The sequence below is a fragment of the Podarcis melisellensis genome, assembly GCF_964234715.1.
Source record: "Podarcis melisellensis genome assembly, chromosome: 8".
In the NCBI taxonomy this organism is placed as follows: domain Eukaryota; kingdom Metazoa; phylum Chordata; class Lepidosauria; order Squamata; family Lacertidae; genus Podarcis; species Podarcis melisellensis.
In genome coordinates, this window is record NC_138540.1 from 82,972,515 (window position 1) to 82,991,913 (window position 19,399).

The 19,399-nt window shown below is 48.9% G+C and overlaps 1 protein-coding gene across 5 annotated transcripts in view; it reads right to left on the minus strand.

Annotated features, from left to right (window-relative positions):
• NPAS1 (neuronal PAS domain protein 1) overlaps positions 1–19,399 on the minus strand; it is a 94,701-nt gene that overhangs the window by 30,954 nt on the left and 44,348 nt on the right. For all 5 annotated transcript variants that reach the window (XM_081921981.1, XM_081921982.1, XM_081921983.1 and 2 more), the window contains one exon: positions 3,498–3,587. In XM_081921981.1, coding sequence (XP_081778107.1) covers positions 3,498–3,587 — 90 coding nt within the window. The remainder of the gene's footprint in view (positions 1–3,497; positions 3,588–19,399) is intronic.

Sequence of the window (19,399 nt, forward strand, 5' to 3'; positions counted from 1 at the left end):
AAGAGCAAAGGATTCTGGGGGCCGGAACGCAGCCGCCTAAATTCCAGCACCTGAGTTGGGTTTGTGGCAAACAAGCAGGGTTCAGAAGCCAACTCTGGGAGGCAGGTGTCACTCAAGCCAGTTTTCCCCTAGGGTCTTCTTCGCTCAAGGCGCCCTCCCTGGTCTCTGCCTCAGTTTCCCTTCCTGCATAGCTGGACTCCTCGGGAATAAGAGGAATCGGTTGCTGGCATCCTCTCTTTCTCCTCCTCCGAAAGGGAGATGTGCTGATGGAATGAGGCAGCTGTCACTCACGCTGCACAAACTGCCGTTCCTGGGCCCGGCGCCAGCCGACTGACACCTCCTAACAACAGGGCTCTCCGCTGGGGGGGGGGGCTGGTCCCTTGCCTCCCCTTACCCCTTCATCCAGCTCTAATTGCTTAAGGGGAAATGGAAAGTTGAAAGGCAAAAGAGGTCTCGTTCGGCACTGCGCGGAGTGAAACTGGTGCTATTGATTGGTCGGGGCCGGAGCACGTTCCCCTCTGCTGATATTCAAATCCCGCCGTCAGCCCCCTGCTTTCACATTCTTGCCTTGTTGTCAAGGTGAAAACGAAAAATAAGAAAGCTTAAAAAGAAGAGGGAAAGCTTGCGGGGTGTTGAGCGTTGAGCGACTTTCGTGCACAGGAAACAGGCCTTGTCTCTCAGGAGAAATGGCCATGGTCGTTTTACGATTCGCTTTACGAATCTGCAGCTCTTCTGCTGCTTTTATGGATGATTCCTTCACAAGAGGCTAGAGGGAGGGAGTGAAGACTTGGTGGCAACCTTTCGTCTCTGTCCCAACTCTCACACGCAGCCACCGTCCCATCAAACCGCAGAGCCGAAGTAGAGAAGGGAAGCAGGGTCGGGCCATCGACTGTGCTCACAAACCGGCTCCTTTCGCTGTCGGATCCCCAGAAGCACAGTTCCCTTCTCAGCTGCTTGCTACAAGAGATTTGAAACTCGAAGAGCCAAGCTCGCTTTCTCTCCTCATCGCCTTTTCCTTTCGTACCACGTATTTTCAGACTGCAAGCTGTGGGAGGTGCGGGGTCCTTTTTGGCCGAAGGGTAGAACAAAAAACGCTTTAAACAGACGCGTAAATGACACTGGGTGGAGTCAGCTTGCCACCCCCCAAAAAACCTGCAATTTGGGACAATGCAAAAATCAAAAATTGCTTACTGCTACGAGGTCGCTCATCAAGCAGCATGGCACCTGGGACAACAGTGGGAGTCCCGGCAATGGCAGGCTGATATTTTTGAGGGTACAAATAGGGACACGGGTGGCATGGGTGGCGCTGTGGGTTAAACCACAGAGCCTAGAACTTGCCGACCAGAAGGTCGGCGGTTCGAATCCCCGTGACAGGGTGAGCTCCCGTTGCTTGGTCCCTGCTCCTGCCAACCTAGCAGTTCAAAAGCACACCAGTGCAAGTAGATAAATAGGTACCGCTCTGGCAGGAGGGTAAGCGGCGTTTCCGTGCACTGCTCTGGTTCGCCAGAAGTGGCTTAGTCATGCTGGCCACATGACCCGGAAGCTGTACGCCGGCTCCCTCAGCCAGTAAAGCGAGATGAGCGCTGCAACCTCAGAGTCGGCCACAACTGGACCTAGTGGTCCCTTTACCTTTACCTTCCCTTAGGGCAAACCACCTTTAACAGGGTGCTTTGCAAGGAAGATGCAGGCTGGGTGTGTGGAATCTGCGGTTTGCAATTTGCTCCCGACTTCCTCCTCCCCAAGGTCTCCTGGAAAACATGCGCGTCGTGGGATATGGCGGGGGGACGACGACGCTCTTCTCTTCTCCTTCTCTCCTAGCTGCAACCCATCAATCGCAGCTCAGAAGGAAGGCCGATCATCAATTATCAGACAAAGCATGTTTAAATTGCATCGTTTGTAGCAGAGATAATTACCACGATTAATTATTCATGCGGCAAGGACTGTGAAGTGTTTATTGGGGGGGGCTGGAAATCGGCAGGCCAGGAAGGGGAGCGATGTTCTCTGTTGGGAGGTGGGACGCAGAACGCTAAAAAGCACGGGGAGAGCACACTTCGCCAGGAGGCAAAGGGGGACGCTGGGGTCGGGTGAAGCTTTCGGCTCAGAAGTTTCTTATGCAGCCAGGCCCAAGGAAACATCCTGCAGAACTTGGAAGCTCACACTCTGAAGCTTGAGCACAAAAAGGCAGCCCAATTTAAGGGAGAAAGAGAGAGAGAGAGAGTCCCTAATGCACCACACTCTCATAGATCATAGAACCATAGTGTTGGAAGGGAACCCTGAATGTCATCTAGTCCAACCCCCTGCCATGCAGGAATATGCCGCTGTTCCTTACAGGGATCACAGACATACATCTGAAGGCAGCCCTGTTTAGGGAAGTTTTTAATGACTGGTGTTTTATTGCATTTTTAATCTTTGTTGGAAGCTGCCCAGAGTGGCTGGGGAAACCCAGCCAGATGGGCGGGGTAGAAATAAATTATTATTATTATTATTATTATTATTATTATTATTATTATTATTATTATTATTATTATTATCATCATCATCATCATCATCGTCATCCTTGTGAAACTAAGGGTGTTTCCAAACCGCCCTTTTTGTTGAGCATTCATCCAGATTGGTTTGCAGGGAGATCCGCTACACTGGCTATTTAATGAGCAATCATTCTGATTTCTTTGCAAAAGGAGAGTTAAACTGCTGCCGCATCAGAGCAAACGTTATCCCACACTTTCCCATGCACCTGCCTTTAGGCGTCATTCTGGGTAGCTGAGATCATATCTCACTGCATTTTAGAAATTGTATTCGTATGTATACATTTCTTTGTCAGATTAAAGTTGCATCCTTACTCATTGTACACATTTCAGCAGCGTTTTGTTGTCCATTTTGGGGAGCTATTGCCCAATCCTGTTCACTCTCCCAGAATCACTTGTGGAGTCCTAGATCTCTGGCCACCAGATGTTTTTGAGCGCAACTGTGCTGGCTGGGGCGGATGAGAATTGCCGTCCAAAACAGCTGGAGGGCACCAGGTTGACAAAGGCTGCTCTAGCACGTTTGGTCTCAACCTCCTAAGCTAAACAAGTCAACTTCCTTTATGCATGGGCAAAAAGGACTGTCCTCATGAGGACTACACACATGCACGCTCTTTCTCTCTCCCTATTAAAATAGCAGCAGAGGTTCTCAGAAGTCTGCAGAAGCTCACAGCTCTGCATGCTTCAAGAATACCATAGTAAGCAAATTATGGGTTGGCTGCAACCATTCCTGCCCATTCCAGCTGTCCAACGCTATCTGGCTGCAGCCCCCAAAGTATTTGGGAGCCTGTAGATTCTCCACCTTGCAAACGCCGCAGAGAATAATCTTGCCTGTTCCCAGCACAACCCCCACCCGACTGCATAATACTCATGCGCTATACATCTGGCCGCATGAGTGGGGTTCCCCCCCCTCTTTTATTTCCAGTCTGTGCATGTATTATTCACGTTTTAGCACACAGCTCACACAGCTCCTACCTGCGAGAGCCCAAGGTAAATAGACACCGTCTCGGAGATGTAAAGGAATTTTCCCTCCTGGTTCAGTGCAAACACAAACCCATCCAGAGACTGTGGAGAGAGAGAGAACACAGAAACAACATTTATATTATATAGATGTGTTTCCCCACCCCCACTCCAAATAAACAAGGCTGGTGCTTTTGCCAAGCAGAGGGGGGAAAGGTGGAAAGAAAGTTACGTGTCACACCAACACAGCTGGTCCAGGTGTAGGGAAGATTCCAAAATTATTATTATTATTATTTTAGTTATTAGATTTGTATTCTGCCCTTCATCCGAAGATCACAGGGTGGTTCACAGAATAAAACCTTGCTACAAAACTCCCAGGGCATTACGTCATAGGGACTAGAAACTCTACCCCAAATCAAACCTTGGTAAATACAGTTCCTAATTCGGTTTACAGCCCAAACAGATCCAGGGTAGCAACCCAATGCACTAAAAATAGGGCAGCAGGCTTTAAAACGATTGATCAGCGCAGATATTAACTGCAACTTAAAAGGAGCCCGTTGATTAATTAATGGGTGAGACTGGATCTCGCCAGCTTCCAAGCTGGATGGCGAACAAAAAATTGCAGAAGGCCTTTTCCTTCCTTTTTTTTTAATACTCATATAAATTGTTATCTGCCTCACATTTAAAAATGGGGAGGGGGCTCTCTCCTCCTCCAGGAATGATTTTTCAACATGCAAACAGTGTTAGAATCTCAGCAATATAAGCCAGCCTCTAAATGGCACCTTAAACCTAGGTTGCGGTCGCCACAAAATAATGTCTACTCACAAGGAGTTTGGACTAGATGATTCTCAGGGTCCCTTCCAAAGCTACCATTTTACTATTCTATGATCTCTGCTACATATAGCTTGACTGCAGCTTGCTGTTACAACAATTCACTTGTCCCTGTATGCAAGGAGGAGAGACACACACCATGGAAAAGGAACTGGTATTAACTTTAATACCAGTTCCATTTCCATGGCATGTGAAGGAAATCAGCCCTGAGTGCTCACTGGAAGGACAGATCCTGAAGCTGAGGCTCCAATACTTTGGCCACCTCATGAGAAGAGAAGACTCCCTGGAAAAGACCCTGATGTTGGGAAAGATGGCGGGCACAAGGAGAAGGGGACGACAGAGGACGAGATGGTGGAACAGTGTTCTCGAAGCTACCAGCATGAGTCTGACCAAACTGCGGGAGGCAGTGGAAGACAGGAGTGCCTGATGTGCTCTGGTCCAGGGGGTCACGAAGAGTCAGACACAACTAAACGACTAAACAACAACAACATGGACTAAGGCAGAGGTTTTTAAACTGTGGTGATCAGTCTGGCACCCAGAAATCTCCACCAGTAGCAAAACGTACCTGTCGCCCCGGGAAATTTTGAACACTGCAAATATGCAAACATATTTAAGTTCAGATCAAGTAAGCAAAATAGGGGTGGGGATAAATTAATTTAAAACAGGAAGCACCTTCAGATTGGCTGGCAGCCTATGTTAAAGATGTACCATACTTTTCCGTGTATAAGACGAGTTGTTTTTTTACTCCAAAATAGTGTTAAAAAATGGGGGGGGGGTTGTCTTATACACGGAGCGTGGGTAGGGAGGACATGTGACTGCCGCAAGCTGCAGATTGTCATAGGCGATTGGTGGCTGCGGCAAAGGCTGGTTTGTATTGGCTGGTGCCACGGCAATTGTGCGTGCGATTGTCGGCCACTGCTGGCGATTGGGCAGACGCTTTTTGGCTTCTGCAATGCAAGCGATTGTCAGAGCCTATCCATTGGGTTAGTGATTTATTGCATCCCCCTCCCCCCCCCCGGAAAAGCTCTGGGCAATCCTCTCCCCCAAACCCCCAAAAAGATCAACAAGTAGGGGGGTGTTATACACGGAAAAATAAAGTATGTGCAGAAAATAAAGTATGTGAGCTGTTGCCGTGCACAGAGACAAATCACTGGCCCATCTAGCTAGGCTTGACCTGCTCTGGCCGGCAGTAACTCTCCAGGTGCAGGGCTCTTCCACAACTTTCCCATCCACCAAAGATTGCTTTTCATGAGGACTGAACCTGTGAGCTCCTGCAGACAAGATATGCGCTCCACCATTGAGTTAAGGACTCATAGAATCATAGAGTTGGAAGAGACCACAAGGGCTGTGTCCGCTTCTCTGGAGCAGCAGAAAACAACCTTTCTCCCTCCTCTATGTGACATCCTTTTATATATTTGAACATGGCTATCATATCACCCCTTAACCTCCTCTTCTCCAGGCTAAACATGCCCAGATCCCTTAGCCATTCCTCATAAGGCATCGTTTCCAGGCCTTTGACCATTTTGGTTGCCCTCCTCTGGACACGTTCCAGTTTGTCAGTGTCCTTCTTGAACTGTGGTGCCCAGAACTGGACACAGTACTCCAGGTGAGGTCTGACCAGAGCAGAATACAGTGGCACTATTACTTCCCTTGATCTAGATGCTATACTCCTATTGATGCAGCCCAGAATTGCATTGGCTTTTTTAGCTGCCGCGTCACACTGTTGGCTCATGTCAAGTTTGTGGTCAACCAAGACTCCTAGATCCTTTTCACATGTACTGCTCTCAAGCCAGGTGTCACCCATCTTGTATTTGTGCCTCTCATTTTTTTTGCCCAAGTGCAATACTTTACTCCCCTAGCACCAGGTTAGTAGGGACGTCATGGGCTGTTTCTGAGTGGATTTCTCTCTCCCACTCCTGACTCCCAGGCTTCACCCCCCAAAGGTGAAGTCAGACACCAATCTGCATGTGATGAAGTGGACTCTCGTTCATGGAAGCTTGTTAAACTACAATAAATGCGCCCGTTGTTAAGGTGCCACAAGGCTCTTTGTCGCGTCTGCCAAAACAGGCGGCATGGCAACACCCCAGGGACCCTATTTGCTACAGAAGAAGTACTCCACAAAAGAGCTGCTTGCAAGGGCTGGGCAACATCAGGACTAGAGCCAAGTCAATACCAAAGGACCAAATGTCACCCAAAGCGGTCCTGGAATTAAGACTTCCTAAGAATATTAGGAAGAGACATCACCTTGCCAACAAAGGTCCGTATAGTTAAAACCATGGTTTTCCCAGTAGTGATGTGAGCTGGACCATAAAGAAGGCTGATCGCCAAAGAATTGATGCTTTTGAATTCTGGTGCTGGAGGAGACTCTTGAGAGTCCCATGACGATCAAACCTCTCCATTCTGAAGGAAATTAGCCCTGAGTGCTCACTGGAAGGACAGATCCTGAAGCTGAGGCTCCAAGACTTTGGCCACCTCATGAGAAGAGAAGGCTCCCTGGAGAAGACCCTGATGTTGGGAAAGATGGAGGGCACAAGGAGAAGGGGACGACGGAGGATGAGATGGTTGGACAGTGTTCTCGAAGCTACCAGCATGAGTTTGACCAAACTGTGGGAGGCAGTGGAAGACAGGTGTGCCTGGCGTGCTCTGGTCCAGGGGGTCACGAAGAGTAGGACACGACTAAACAACAACAAGAATATTAGGGTTCGTTTTGAGCAAAAAGGCATTCCTAAACCTCGTCGTAGTGAAGGCAGGCTCAGAAGATAAAGAAGAGCAGTTGTCGGTATAGCATGAGACCCTTACAATCAGAATCATGGGTTCAAGTCCCACGTTGGGGAAAAAGATTCTTTTTGGTTGGTTCCTTCCAACTCTATGTCAACCAACCCCTCTCAAACCTTTACTGGCATATAGACGAGGTTCCAAAAGGTTCAGTACTATAAAAGTGCAGCAATACCTGCATCTAACAGTTAAAATACGCACCAGACTATCAGAAGACGCACCAGACTATCAGACGCACCTAATTTTTGGAGGAGGGAAACAAGAAAAAAAATATTCTGAATCCCAGAAGCCAGAACAGCAAGAGGGATCGCTGTGCAGTGAAAGCAGCAATCCCTCTTGCTGTTCTGGCTTCTGGGATAGCTGCGCAGCCTGCATTCGCTCCATAAGACGCACACACATTTCCCCTTACTTTTTAGGAGGGAAAAAGTGAGTCTTCTAGAGCAAAAAATACAGTAACTTATTTTGCCTGCCCTGAAGTTTATAGCATTCGGCTTCGTTGGCCGACTCCGGATTGCAGTGTTTTACCATGATGAGGAGGTTATTGTGATGTGCTGTTTTGTTTTTGTCTAATATGGTGTTTTTATTTTTTCTTTTTGTAACTTTTAAAACTTTAATAAATATTATTTCCCAAAAATAAAATAAAATACCGTGATGAGGAAGACAACTTCCTTTCTGCTTTCTCCAAATTGAGCATAAATTTTATGCACCTCTGTGTGGGTTTAAGATCTGCACAGCGCCTAAAGAGGCACCTAGAAGCAGCTGTTTAAAAGTGCAGGAACATCTGGAAATTCCCTGGGCAAAGAGAAGGCGAGGCAGCAAACCCTCTCTGCAAAATAAGGAGCAAGAAAGCCCTGAATATTTGTGATGAGCAAAGACCAGACAGAGAGAGCGCGCAACCTCTTCAGGGTTCATCCAGGGAGGAGAGCCGAATAAGGCCGAGAGGGGGAGGGGAGAAGAGCCACAGCCAAAAGTTTTTTCTCTCCTTTGCTTTTTCACCCCCCCCCCCACTCCAAACTGTTCCAGAAAACAGGAAGCTGCTCCCCAAGGAGACACAGGACGGAAGCCTCAGACGTCCCCTTTGAATCTCGCCATGGCAAATGTTAGCAAACGCCAAAAAATGCCCGGTTTTCGGGTCTCCGGCCAAATCCCTTTAAAGCTGGATGATGATGTCCTCTCCTAAGGCAACGTTTGAAGCAGTTTACGAAACCGGTCCCAGGGCCGTTGGGCAGAAACGACTCTGCGAGCTCCAAAGGGAGGACTTTGGGGGCTCCACGCTGAGTTCGCCCTCCTTTCGTTTTGCAAAGTCCGGGCGATAAATCCCCGTAAGGAGGGATGAATGTTAACCTGCCCCCTCTGTGGCTGCAACAATGCCCAGGGCTGGAAAGAGAGATCGGGGCCAAAGCCGTCGCCACTCCCAGGGCCAAAGGACATGTTATATGCCAACTTGTGTACTGGTCCCAGGGGGATGTGGGGTGGGGTGGGGGAGCGGATTTGAAGCATGGAAGTGGCTGATGTAACCCTTTCCTCACCTTCTTTGCCCTAAACTCAAAATCAGCTGCTACTCTCACCCCCCCCCCCGGTTCAAAAGACATTATTTACCCTCAAGACACCGATTCCATAAAACATATTTTGTTGCATTGTGCAAAATATGAGCAAGCCAGGGCTGAACTGATACTACCCTTGCTGGTACCTTTCCCGGGAAAATCAGAGGCTCACTATGTCAGGTTCCTATTGAAAGACCGGACAGATGCTAGAACATTAGCAGTGGCAAAGTTTTTATCGGTGGTTGCAAGAACAAATAATCCCTATATTCTGAACAAAATGCTTGTTTAACCTGGAGGTAGGCTGTATGAATTGTGTATTGCTTTGTAATGATTTGTTGGGTCTCTGGACCATAATAAAGATTGATGATGATTTACCCTCACAAACACGCATTTAAAAAGCTGGAAAGGGAGAGTCATCGCCATTTGCACAGGAAGAAGTTAAGCACCCCACTTTGCTTCTCCACCCTAGATTGCCTGTTCCCGAAGAAACTTCTCATTCAAAATAGACCGGGGGGGGTGTTCTTTTAGGGCACAACACATTTGCCTTTGAAATGTGGTTCCGCTCTGAAAGGAAGTTTAAACAAGCAGAAGTTTGGCAAAATTTCTAGTCCATATGATTGCCAGGATAAGCTAGAGGATGAACCAGCAGCGCCTAATAAAATTTTTGGAGCCCGGAGAAAGGGGGTTTTCCAACTGGGGTGGGTTACCCTGGTGCAAAATTCAGACTCCCAATATTGCTTCACACCCAAAATAAGTCAGATGTGCTTTCACAGTTGGCGTCTCTCAGATGAAGTGAGCCACAGTGTCTTTTCCCGTAATCAAGTAGCTTTGTCTACTCTATTCTACCTTGCTCAGACCCCATCAGGACTCCTGTGTCCAGTTCTGGACGCCACAATATAAGAAGGACATTGACAATACGGGGCGTGTGCAATGGAAGGTGACGAAGATGGTCAAAGGTCTGGAAACCAAGCCTTATGAGGAGCGGTTGAGGGAGCTGGCTATGTTTAGCCTGGAAAGGAGAGGAGATGTGATAAGGTAAAGGTAAAGGGACCCCTGACCGTTAGGTCCAGTCGTGGCCGACTCTGGGGTTGCGGCACTCATTTTGCTTTATTGGCCGAGGGAGCCGGCGTACAGCTTCCGAGTCATGTGGCCAGCATGACTAAGCCGCTTCTGGCGAACCAGAGCAGAGCCGTTTACCTTCCCCCCGGAGCGGTACCTATTTATCTACTTGTACTTTGACGTGCTTTCGAACTGCTAGGTTGGCAGGAGCAGGGACCGAGCAACAGGAGCTCACCCCATCGCGGGGATTCGAACCGCCGACCTTCTGATCAGCAAGTCCTAGGTTCTGTGGTTTAACCCACAGCGCCAGCCATCTTCAAATATCTCCTTGTTTTCTGCTGTTCTGGAGGGTAGAATTCGAACCCATGGCTTCAAGTTACAAGAAAGGAGATTCCAACTAAACATCAGGAGGAGCTTTTTGACAGCGAGAGCTGAAGGAGACAGTGGAACAGTCTCCTTCAGGAGGTTGTGGACTCTCCTTCCTTGGAGGTTTTCTAAGCAGGGGTTGGATGGACATCTGTCATGGATGCTTTGGCTGAGATTCTTGCTTTAGCTGAGATTTCTGCTTACTATACCTGAAGGAGCATCTCCACCCCCATTGTTCTGCCCGGATGCTGAGGTCCAGTGTCGACGGCCTTCTGGTGGTTCCCTCACTGTGAGAAGCCAAGTTACAGGGAACCAGGCAGAGGGCCTTCTCGGTGGTGGCACCCGCCCTGTGGAATGCCCTCCCACCAGATGTCAAAGAGAACAACTCCCAGTCTTTTAGAAGACATCTGAAGGCAGCCCTGTTTAGGGAAGCTTTTAATGTGTGACATTTTAATGTATTTTTAATCTTTGTTGGAAGCTGCCCAGTGGCTTATTATTATTATTATTATTATTATTATTATTATTATTGCAGGGGCTGGACTAGATGACCGTTGGCATCCCTCCCAGCTCTACAAGTCAACGATTCTATGAGTCTCCTCCCCGAAAATAAAAATTCTGGAGCTTGCACTACCAGAATCCCTGTCCTGGGGCAAGGGGGCTGCTCTTAGCCCCCCCCCCATCTCTCACCCCCTGCCTCTCTCCCAAGGCCTGCCCTGCAGCAACAATGCCTCTTTATACCAACGGGATATATTTGCACAATTACGACTTTCCCCCACGAAGGAGCCTGGGTGGTGGGGAGGGGGGGTGGAAGGGAGAGAGGGGAGAGAGGAGAGAAAGAAATAGCAGGAGATGAATGGAACCGACAGCCACGTTAACGTTCCAGCACGTTAATTACTGCTGACAGATAAAATTGCTTTTTTTATCATCATCAAGTGGTTTCGATGTGCCGGCCGGAGGTCATTGCTGTGGCAATTAAATGGTTGACACCACATGATGGGGACGTCTCTGCGGGGGGGGGGGGGGAGGCGGCTGCAAACAGTGAAGAAGAGAGGTATGCATGGATCAATCCCTAGATTTCATTTTGCCAGATTTTCAGCACATGCACATCAAGAAAAACACGCTTGGTGAGGGTAGCAAAAGTAGAAGCGGGGGGAGAGCAGTTTAAGAGAGACAGAGAGAGCTGCAGTTTAAGTTCTGGGGGCCCCTCGTTGGGGGAAGGAGCTCTCTGTGGGTCCCCTGCCCCCCCACATCAGTGAACCAACCTCCCCGCAGCACTTCTCACCAGCTGCTGAGCAAGCAGGCCGCACTGACTCCAGCCTCTGCTTTTCTCCTAAGAACGCAGGCAGCTACAGGTACATATATTCATTCATTCAGACTTTATTGGCATAATGGGTACAGACCACTGGGTTCCATCTTGCTCTTTACTGTGTGCATTGGCTGGCAGCAGTGTCTGTCTGGGGTTTGGGGCATGAACCTGGCTGGCAGCGTCACCTGGAGAATCCGTGTGACTGCAGCGAGCTCCCATTGCTCTGTCCCAGCTCCTGCCAACCTAGCAGTTCGAAAGCATACCAGTGCAAGTAGATAAATAGGTACTACTCCGGCAGGAAGGTAAACGGCATTTCCGTGCGCTCTGGTTTCTGTTGCGCCAGAAGCGGTTTAGTCCTGCTGGCCACATGACCCGGAAAACTGTCTGTGGACAAACGCTGGCTCCCTCGGCCTGAAAGCAAGACGAGTGCTGCAACCCCAGAGTTGCCTTTGGCTGGACTTAACTTTTTACCTTTATCTTTTTACGCAGGTGGCGCTGTGGGTTAAACCACAGAGCCTAGGACCTGCCGATCAGAAGGTCAGCGGTTCGAATCCCTGCGACAGGGTGAGCTCCCGTTGCTCGGTCCTTGCTCCTGCCAACCTAGCAGTTCGAAAGCACTTCAAAGTGCAAGTAGATAAATAGGTACCACTCTGGCGGGAAGGTAAACGGCGTTTCCGTGCGCTGCTCTGGTTCGCCAGAAGCGGCTTAGTCATGCTGGCCATATGAACTGGAAGCTGTACGCCGGCTCCCTCAGCCAGTAAAGCGAGATGAGCGCCGCAACCCCAGAGTCGGCCGCGACTGGACCTAATGGTCAGGGGTCCCTTTACCTTTGCCTTTTATCTACCAGGGATCAAACTGCGTGCAAGGTCCCTGAGCCACGGCCCATGCCGGCTGGGGCAGATGGAAGCTGCAGGCCAAATCATCCAAGAGCCCCCAGGCCTGAGGATGCAGGGATTGTGCTAAAGACTTCACAGGAAAGAGGGGCTTCAAGGAAGGGTTTGGAGGAGCTGAGAGGAGAGGTCTCCTGAAGCACCATTTTCCCATCCAGCAGGTGAGGAGCTGCAGGACCATGGACAGCTCCAAACAGGCACCTTGCTCAGCAGAGTCTGAGAGCACAGAAATCTCTCTCTCTCTCTCTCTCTCTCTCTCTCTCTCTCTCTCTCTCTCTCTCTCTCTCTCTCTCTCTCTCTCTCTCTCAGGCTCTGGGCCCTGGCAAATCCTTAAAGGACAAACCACTGAGAATCTTCATTTGTGTCACAAACTGGCAGGACAACAGGAAAGAGAAAGAGGATCTGGGTGAGGTGTGTTGCCAGGACTTGGGGCACAAGGGGGCAAGCTGGGAGATGGGGAAGAAGAGGTAGATGTAGGAAGCTACTCACGGGCTGATGGAGAATGACAAGGGGATGGGGGCCAGTGCACAGGACCCAGAGCAGCCCCTGTCTCCATGAACACAAAGGGCTCCGAGGCATAGGGAGAAGCAGCGGATGGGGTGCTCTAAGAGGCTGAGGCAGGCAAGGACCCACAGGCCAGCTCACCAGCTGAGCAATGCAGCTTGCTAGCTCTGGGAGGAAGTCTTGATGGATTCCAGGCAGGTGTTTTGAGGATGCAACAAGGATGCAGCAAGGGGGAAAGGATACAGGAGCAGAAAGATGGGTGGGTCAAGCCCATGGTGGTCCTGGAATGTAGGAGATAAGACAAAACCTGCTGGATCAGACCCATGGCCCATCTAGTCCAGCATCCAGATCTCAGGAGTGGCCAACTAGATAGAATCATAGACTCATAGAGTTGGAAGAGCCCACAAGGGCCATCGAGTCCAACCCCCTGCCAAGCAGGAAACACCATCAGAGCACTCCTGACATATGGTTGTCAAGCCTCTGCTTAAAGACCTCCAAAGAAGGAGACTCCACCACACTCCTTGGCAGCAAATTCCACTGTCAAACAGCTCTTACTGTCAGGAAGTTCTTCCTAATGTTTAGGTGAAATCTTCTTTCTTGTAGTTTGGATCCATTGCTCCGTGTCTGCTTCTCTGGAGCAGAAAACAACCTTTCTCCCTCCTCTATGTGACATCCTTTTATAGATTTGAACATGGCTATCATATCACCCCTTAACCTCCTCTTCTCCAGGCTAAACATGCTCAGCTCCCTTAGCTGTTCCTCATAAGGCATCGTTTCCAGGCCTTTGACCATTTTGGTTGCCCTCCTCTGGACACGTTCCTTCTTGAACTGTGGTGCCCAGAACTGGACACAGTACTCCAGGTGAGGTCTGACCAGAGCGGAATACAGTGGCACTATTACTTCCCTTGATCTAGATGCTATACTCCTATTGATGCAGCCCAGAATTGCATTGGCTTTTTTAGCTGCCGCGTCACACTGTTGGCTCATGTCAAGTTAGATGCCTGTGGGATCTGAGCGCAAGAACCCTCTCCTGTAGTTTCCAGCAACTGGGATTCAGAATTACTACTGCCTCCAAACATGGAAGCAGAGGATCGCTGTTTGTGGCTCATAGCCATCGACAGTCTTATTCTCCTCTGTGAATTTGTCCAATCCTCTTTTGAAGCCATCCAAGCTGGTGGCCATTGCTACTTCTGATTTCTGATGGCTACAGGATCTGATTTCTTTCCGCAGGGCCTGTAAGACAGAGTTGTTCCGCCTGACCTTTGGCTTGGAATCCACTTGATCCCCTCCCCCTCTATCCTTTTTCCTTTCTCCTTCTGTGATGGAACTCCTATTTGGGGACTTCCTTGGCTTTTTTCTGGCCTGCGTAGGACCAGTCTGGATGATTGGCCTTGGTGAAGATTTGAAGTTTTCATCCCCAAAAAGTTTTTGATTTGAGTTTCTGCTGAAATGAGGCTGCATTTTAATGTTGTATTTTAATCTTGTTTTTAAGTTGTATTTTGATCAATTGTTTTATAGCTGGTGTTAGCCGCCCTGAGCCCAGTCTTGGCTGGGGTGGGTGGGGTATAAATAATTTTTTTTAATAATAATAATAATAATAATAATAATAATAATAATAATAATAATTACTTCTCTCGAGAGCAAGTTCCATGCTCTGACTCTGCGCTGGTGTGAAGCCTTCCTTCTATCTCTCCCGAATCTTCCCAACACTCAGATGTCCACAAGTTGTGGGAGTTACGAGAGAGGGAGATAAACTTTTCCACATTCTCTTTTCTCCATTCTGTGCATCGTTCCACGGGATTTCTACCGCGTCACATGGGAGCGAAAAACAAAGGGGCTTGTTGCCGGATCCGAGAGCGGTCAGGAAGCCAGGAGAGGGATTTTAAGGCCTGCATCCCATGGTCAGAGCAACGAGAAAAGACAAATCGTTCTGGCAACAACAGTGCTGGCGGAGGAAGGAAGGAGTCCAAAGGGGGGAGGATTAGCCGTGTTCGTATAAAAGCATAGTCCAGCAAGCAGCTTCCACTATACTGAGAGGAGCTATGGCACTCCCTCCGAGGTTGCACATGGAGGGCTGCCCCCCACAGCAGTGCTTTCTGTCAGCCAGCTGTTGGCACAACATCTGCATCCCCCTCACCCTCCCTATACGTAGCCCCCTCCTCACACACACTAGCGGCCAAATCAGATTGCTTCCAAATAAACCTGAATTAGCCTCTCACACTTAAAAAAACCAAGCCCTCAAGCTGGAGACAGTGGGCTGTGGAAAGGAAGCCGCCACACCTGGCCAAGGAGCCAAACGAGGTTAACACCTCCATTCCCCCTCTGCACAGAATCCTCTAACTCAATTGATCCAGCTTGCTCACCTTTTCGCTCCTGCCTCTTCGCACCTGCTCTGGCTGCAGGCAAAATTAGGTTCCCTTTGAATCAGCAACCCAGGAAAAGCGTGTTGCCAGGCCAATGCACTACACCCAGAAATAGAAGATGTCTAGTGTGGTGTATGCCTGTTGTCTTTGCCCATGGAGTTTTCTTGGCAGGGATACTGGAGTGGCTTGCCGGTTCCTGCTCCAGGTGGATCACATTTGGTCAAAACTCTTAACTATGACCTGTCCATCCTGGGTGGCCCTGCTCGGCATAGCTCATAGCTTCTCTGAGTTATTCAAGCCCCTTCACCACGGCAAGGCAGTGATCCATGAAGGAGAAAAAGCAGGAAGGGGGGAAAAGCAGAGACATCACCTTGCCGACAAAGGTCCATATAGTTAAAGCTATGGTTTTCCCAGTAGTGATCTATGCAAGTGAGAGCTGGACCATAAAGAAGGCTGATCGCCGAAAAATTGATGCTTTTGAATTATGGTGCTGGAAGAGACTCTTGAGAGTCCCATGGACTGCAAGAAGATCAAACCTCTCCATTCTTAAGGAAATCAGCCCTGAGTGCTCACTGGAAGGACAGATCCTGAAGCTGAGGCTCCAATACTTTGGCCACCTCATGAGAAGAGAAGACTCCCTGGAAAAGACCCTGATGTTGGGAAAGATGGAGGACGAGATGGTTGGACAGTGTTCTCGAAGCTACCAGCATGAGTTTGACCAAACTGCGGGAGGCAGTGGAAGACAGGAGTGCCTGGCGTGCTCTGGTCTATGGGGTCACGAAGAGTCGGACACGACTAAATGACAACAACAAAGTGTGGTGTATGGGGTCCAGCAGTCAAGAAGGTGGTTTCTGCACGTTCTGTAGAAGAGGGGCGTATGGGGCAGATGGGGCTCGTCCACCTGGGAAGGGAGCCCATCTAGGGGACGGAAAACTCTGATCATAAAGCTCCACTGCCTTGCGAGATATCTTTGAGAGAAGAAAAGGCTCGGGAGTGAACCCTACATAAATCCGGAATGGAGTCCAAAAGGGGTTTTTGGGGGCACCTTGAATGCCTCCTTCCGGCAACACCTGCAGCCAAGAAGATGCCAAACGGTTTGACTTCACCCCCGGAAGCACACTCCATTGTCTCTCGAGACAGACGGATGCCAGCGAGAAGTGGTGTACAAAAGTGAGAGGAAGATGTGTGTGTTGTTCTGAGCTCTGTTTCAAGGCAGGAGAAGGGAAGTACAGGATCAGCTTCCCATGCAGCAAGGCCCCCTCAGGTTCCCTACCAGGTAGGGCTTGGGAGAAAGCCCTCTCTGAAGCCCTGGAGAGATGCTGAAAGTCAGTGTGGGCAAGGCTGAACTAGATAGACCAAGGACTTGACTCAGTGTAAAGCAGTTTCCCAGGGAGAAGCAGAACAACATCATTATGATACAGGTTCTTGTGTTAATTACAGGAAGGCAGCCAGCAGTAGTAGGCTGTTGCCTTCATGCTCTGCTGGTGATCTCCTGCAGCAATTGGGCTCCCCCTGTTGGAAGAAAGAGCTTGCACTGCACAGGTCTTAGAGATGATCCAGCAAGACCAGGGGTCAGCGACCTTTTTCAGCCGTGAGCCAGTCCACCGTCCCTCAGACCGTGTGGTGGGCTGGACTATATTTTTTGGGGGGGGGGGATGAACGAATTCCTATGCCCCACAAATAACCCAGAGGTGCATTTTAAATAAAAAGACACATTCTACTCATGTAAAAATATGCTGATTCCCAGACCGTCCGCGGGCCGGATTGAGAAGGCAATTGGGCCGCATCTGGCCTCTGGGCCTTAGGTTGCCTACCCCTGCGCAAGACAATTTGTTGCTTTCAGAAATGAGTTAATTGCAGGCCACACTTCAACGATCTGTGGCTGAGCAGGAGATGAAGTTCTCAGCATGGGAGGTAACAGTTAGGGGTGTGGAAATGGCCAAGATTCACTTATTAGTCCTGTGTCCAGAACAAAAATGCACCCGGCAAATAGGATCTATAGTCGCTGTTGTTTTCAGTCCTCAAAAGATACACAACTGATCGCTCTCCCCTCAAACTCATTTGCATTCTGCTTCCTTTGCACGGACATGAATTGGGGCGGGGGTGGGGATAACATAATGAAAACATCATTAAGCATGTAGTTAATTACGCGAAGTTCCACCACAGAGGACAGCAAGGCAAACAACATTCCCCTACCCCAGAAGCAGGACAGCAACAAATGTAGAGTGGATCAGAAATCAGTGCTTTCCTTACACCCGTAGCTATGGCTGATTTGAAACAGAGGCAGAGGGAAAGGGAGCCTCTACTTCCAACTTTGGATAGCAGACACAAAATTAAAAGATGTCTGCTTCTTAGGAGAAAAGCAATGACAAACCTAGACAGCATCTTAAAAAGCAGAGACATCACCTTGCCAACAAAGGTCCGTATAGTTAAAGCTATGGTTTTCCCAGTAGTGATCTATGCAAGTGAGAGCTGGACCATAAAGAAGGCAGATCTGAATTATGGTGCTGGAGGAGACTCTTGAGAGTCCCATGGACTGCAAGAAGATCAAACCGATCCATTCTGAAGGAAATCAGCCCTGAGTACTCACTGGAAGGACAGATCCTGAAGCTGAGGCTCCAATACTTTGGCCACCTCATGAGAAGAGAAGACTCCCTGGAAAAGACCCTGGTGCTGGGAAAGATGGAGGGCACAAGGAGAAGGGGACAACAGAGGATGAGACGGTTGGACAGTGTTCTCGAAGCTACCAGCATGAGTCTGACCAAACTGAAGGAGGCAGTGGAAGACAGGGGTGCCTGGGATGCTCTGGTCCATGGGGTCACGAAGAGCCGGACACGACTAAACGACTAAACAACAACAAACAACAACATATCGTCAGAGACCGTTTTCCTTTTTACATCTTACCTGGAGTGGGGGTGGGGAATACCTGTTCTGACGAGGCCCAAAAAAACCCCAATGAACAGGTTGCAATGTTAGAATTTTGGAAAGATGAAAACGTAAATCAAGAGGGAAGTCTCATCCTGGCTCAATTTAAAGCTTGGATTGACTCCCGTAGCCTCTTTTGTAAAAGAGCAAAGCAAAGTCCTCTCCTAATACACACACACACACACACCCCACACACACCCTCTGCCAGTCCCAAGTTTGTCCCAATCAGTGAGTCGAATGCAGAGCAATGATGGCAGGCTGCTCTCAGGCTATGGTGCAGAAAAGCCCTGGGTCAACAGCTGCCAAACTGCCTCCAGCCTTTCCCCTCCCAAGAGAAATGGCAGGGTTTTAAAAGCTGGGTGGTTGTTTTAAGCAGGGTGGGGCAGGTAAAGAGAAGGGGGCTGGACAGGCAAGCTAGAATCTAACGGGGAGGTGAGGTGGGCTAGGCTCAGGGTCTCTGGAAAGAGAGGGACCCCTGGGAAGAGAAAGGATCAGGCCTTCTCGGTGGTGGCACCTGTCCTCCCATCAGATGTCAAGGTAAACAACTATCTGGATTTAGAAGATATCTGAAGGCAGCCCTGTTTAGGGAAGTTTTTAATCTTTGATCTTTTATTGTGTTTTTAACATTCTGTTGGGAGCCACCCATAGTGGCTGGGGAGACCCAGCCAGATGGGTGGTATATTAATAATAATAATAATAATAATAATAATAATAATAATAATTATTATTATTATTATTATTATTATTATCATCATCATCATCATCATCTTTCCTGCCAAGTTTCGATGGACAGCGTTTGGAAACATTGAGGGGGAAACCAGAATCTATCTATCTATCTTTCTTTCTTTCTTTCTTTCTTTCTTTCTTTCTTTCTTTCTTTCTTTCTTTCTTTCTTTCTCTCTCTCTCTCTCTCTCTCTCTCTCTCTCTCTCTCTCTCTCTCTCTCTTTCTGACAGCTCCTTGAGGAGAAGGGGCAAGAACATACCTCTATTGAGAGGGCTTTAAAATGACTAGCTGAGGTAGCAGAAGGTAGAAGGAAGGCCAAATCCTAACCGCTGCCAGCCACACCAAAGAGGCCAGCAGAGTACCCGATCTGCCTATAAGGTAGAGGCTTGCAAGTAGCCAGTAATTAAAGTATACAAATTGCATTTAATGGATTACGTGCATCAGCAGGTAGTGCCCAACTCGATTTTCTCCCAGAGCGTCTTAGTCCTTCAATGGTTTCCCTATCAAAGTTTTCCAGTAGTGTGAAAAAACAAATAAATATTTCTTCCAGTGTGAATCTGTGGCTGCGCTGCTACCAGGTGAGGCTGTACCTAACACTAGCCGTACTGTGAGGAGACCCAGTCAAATGA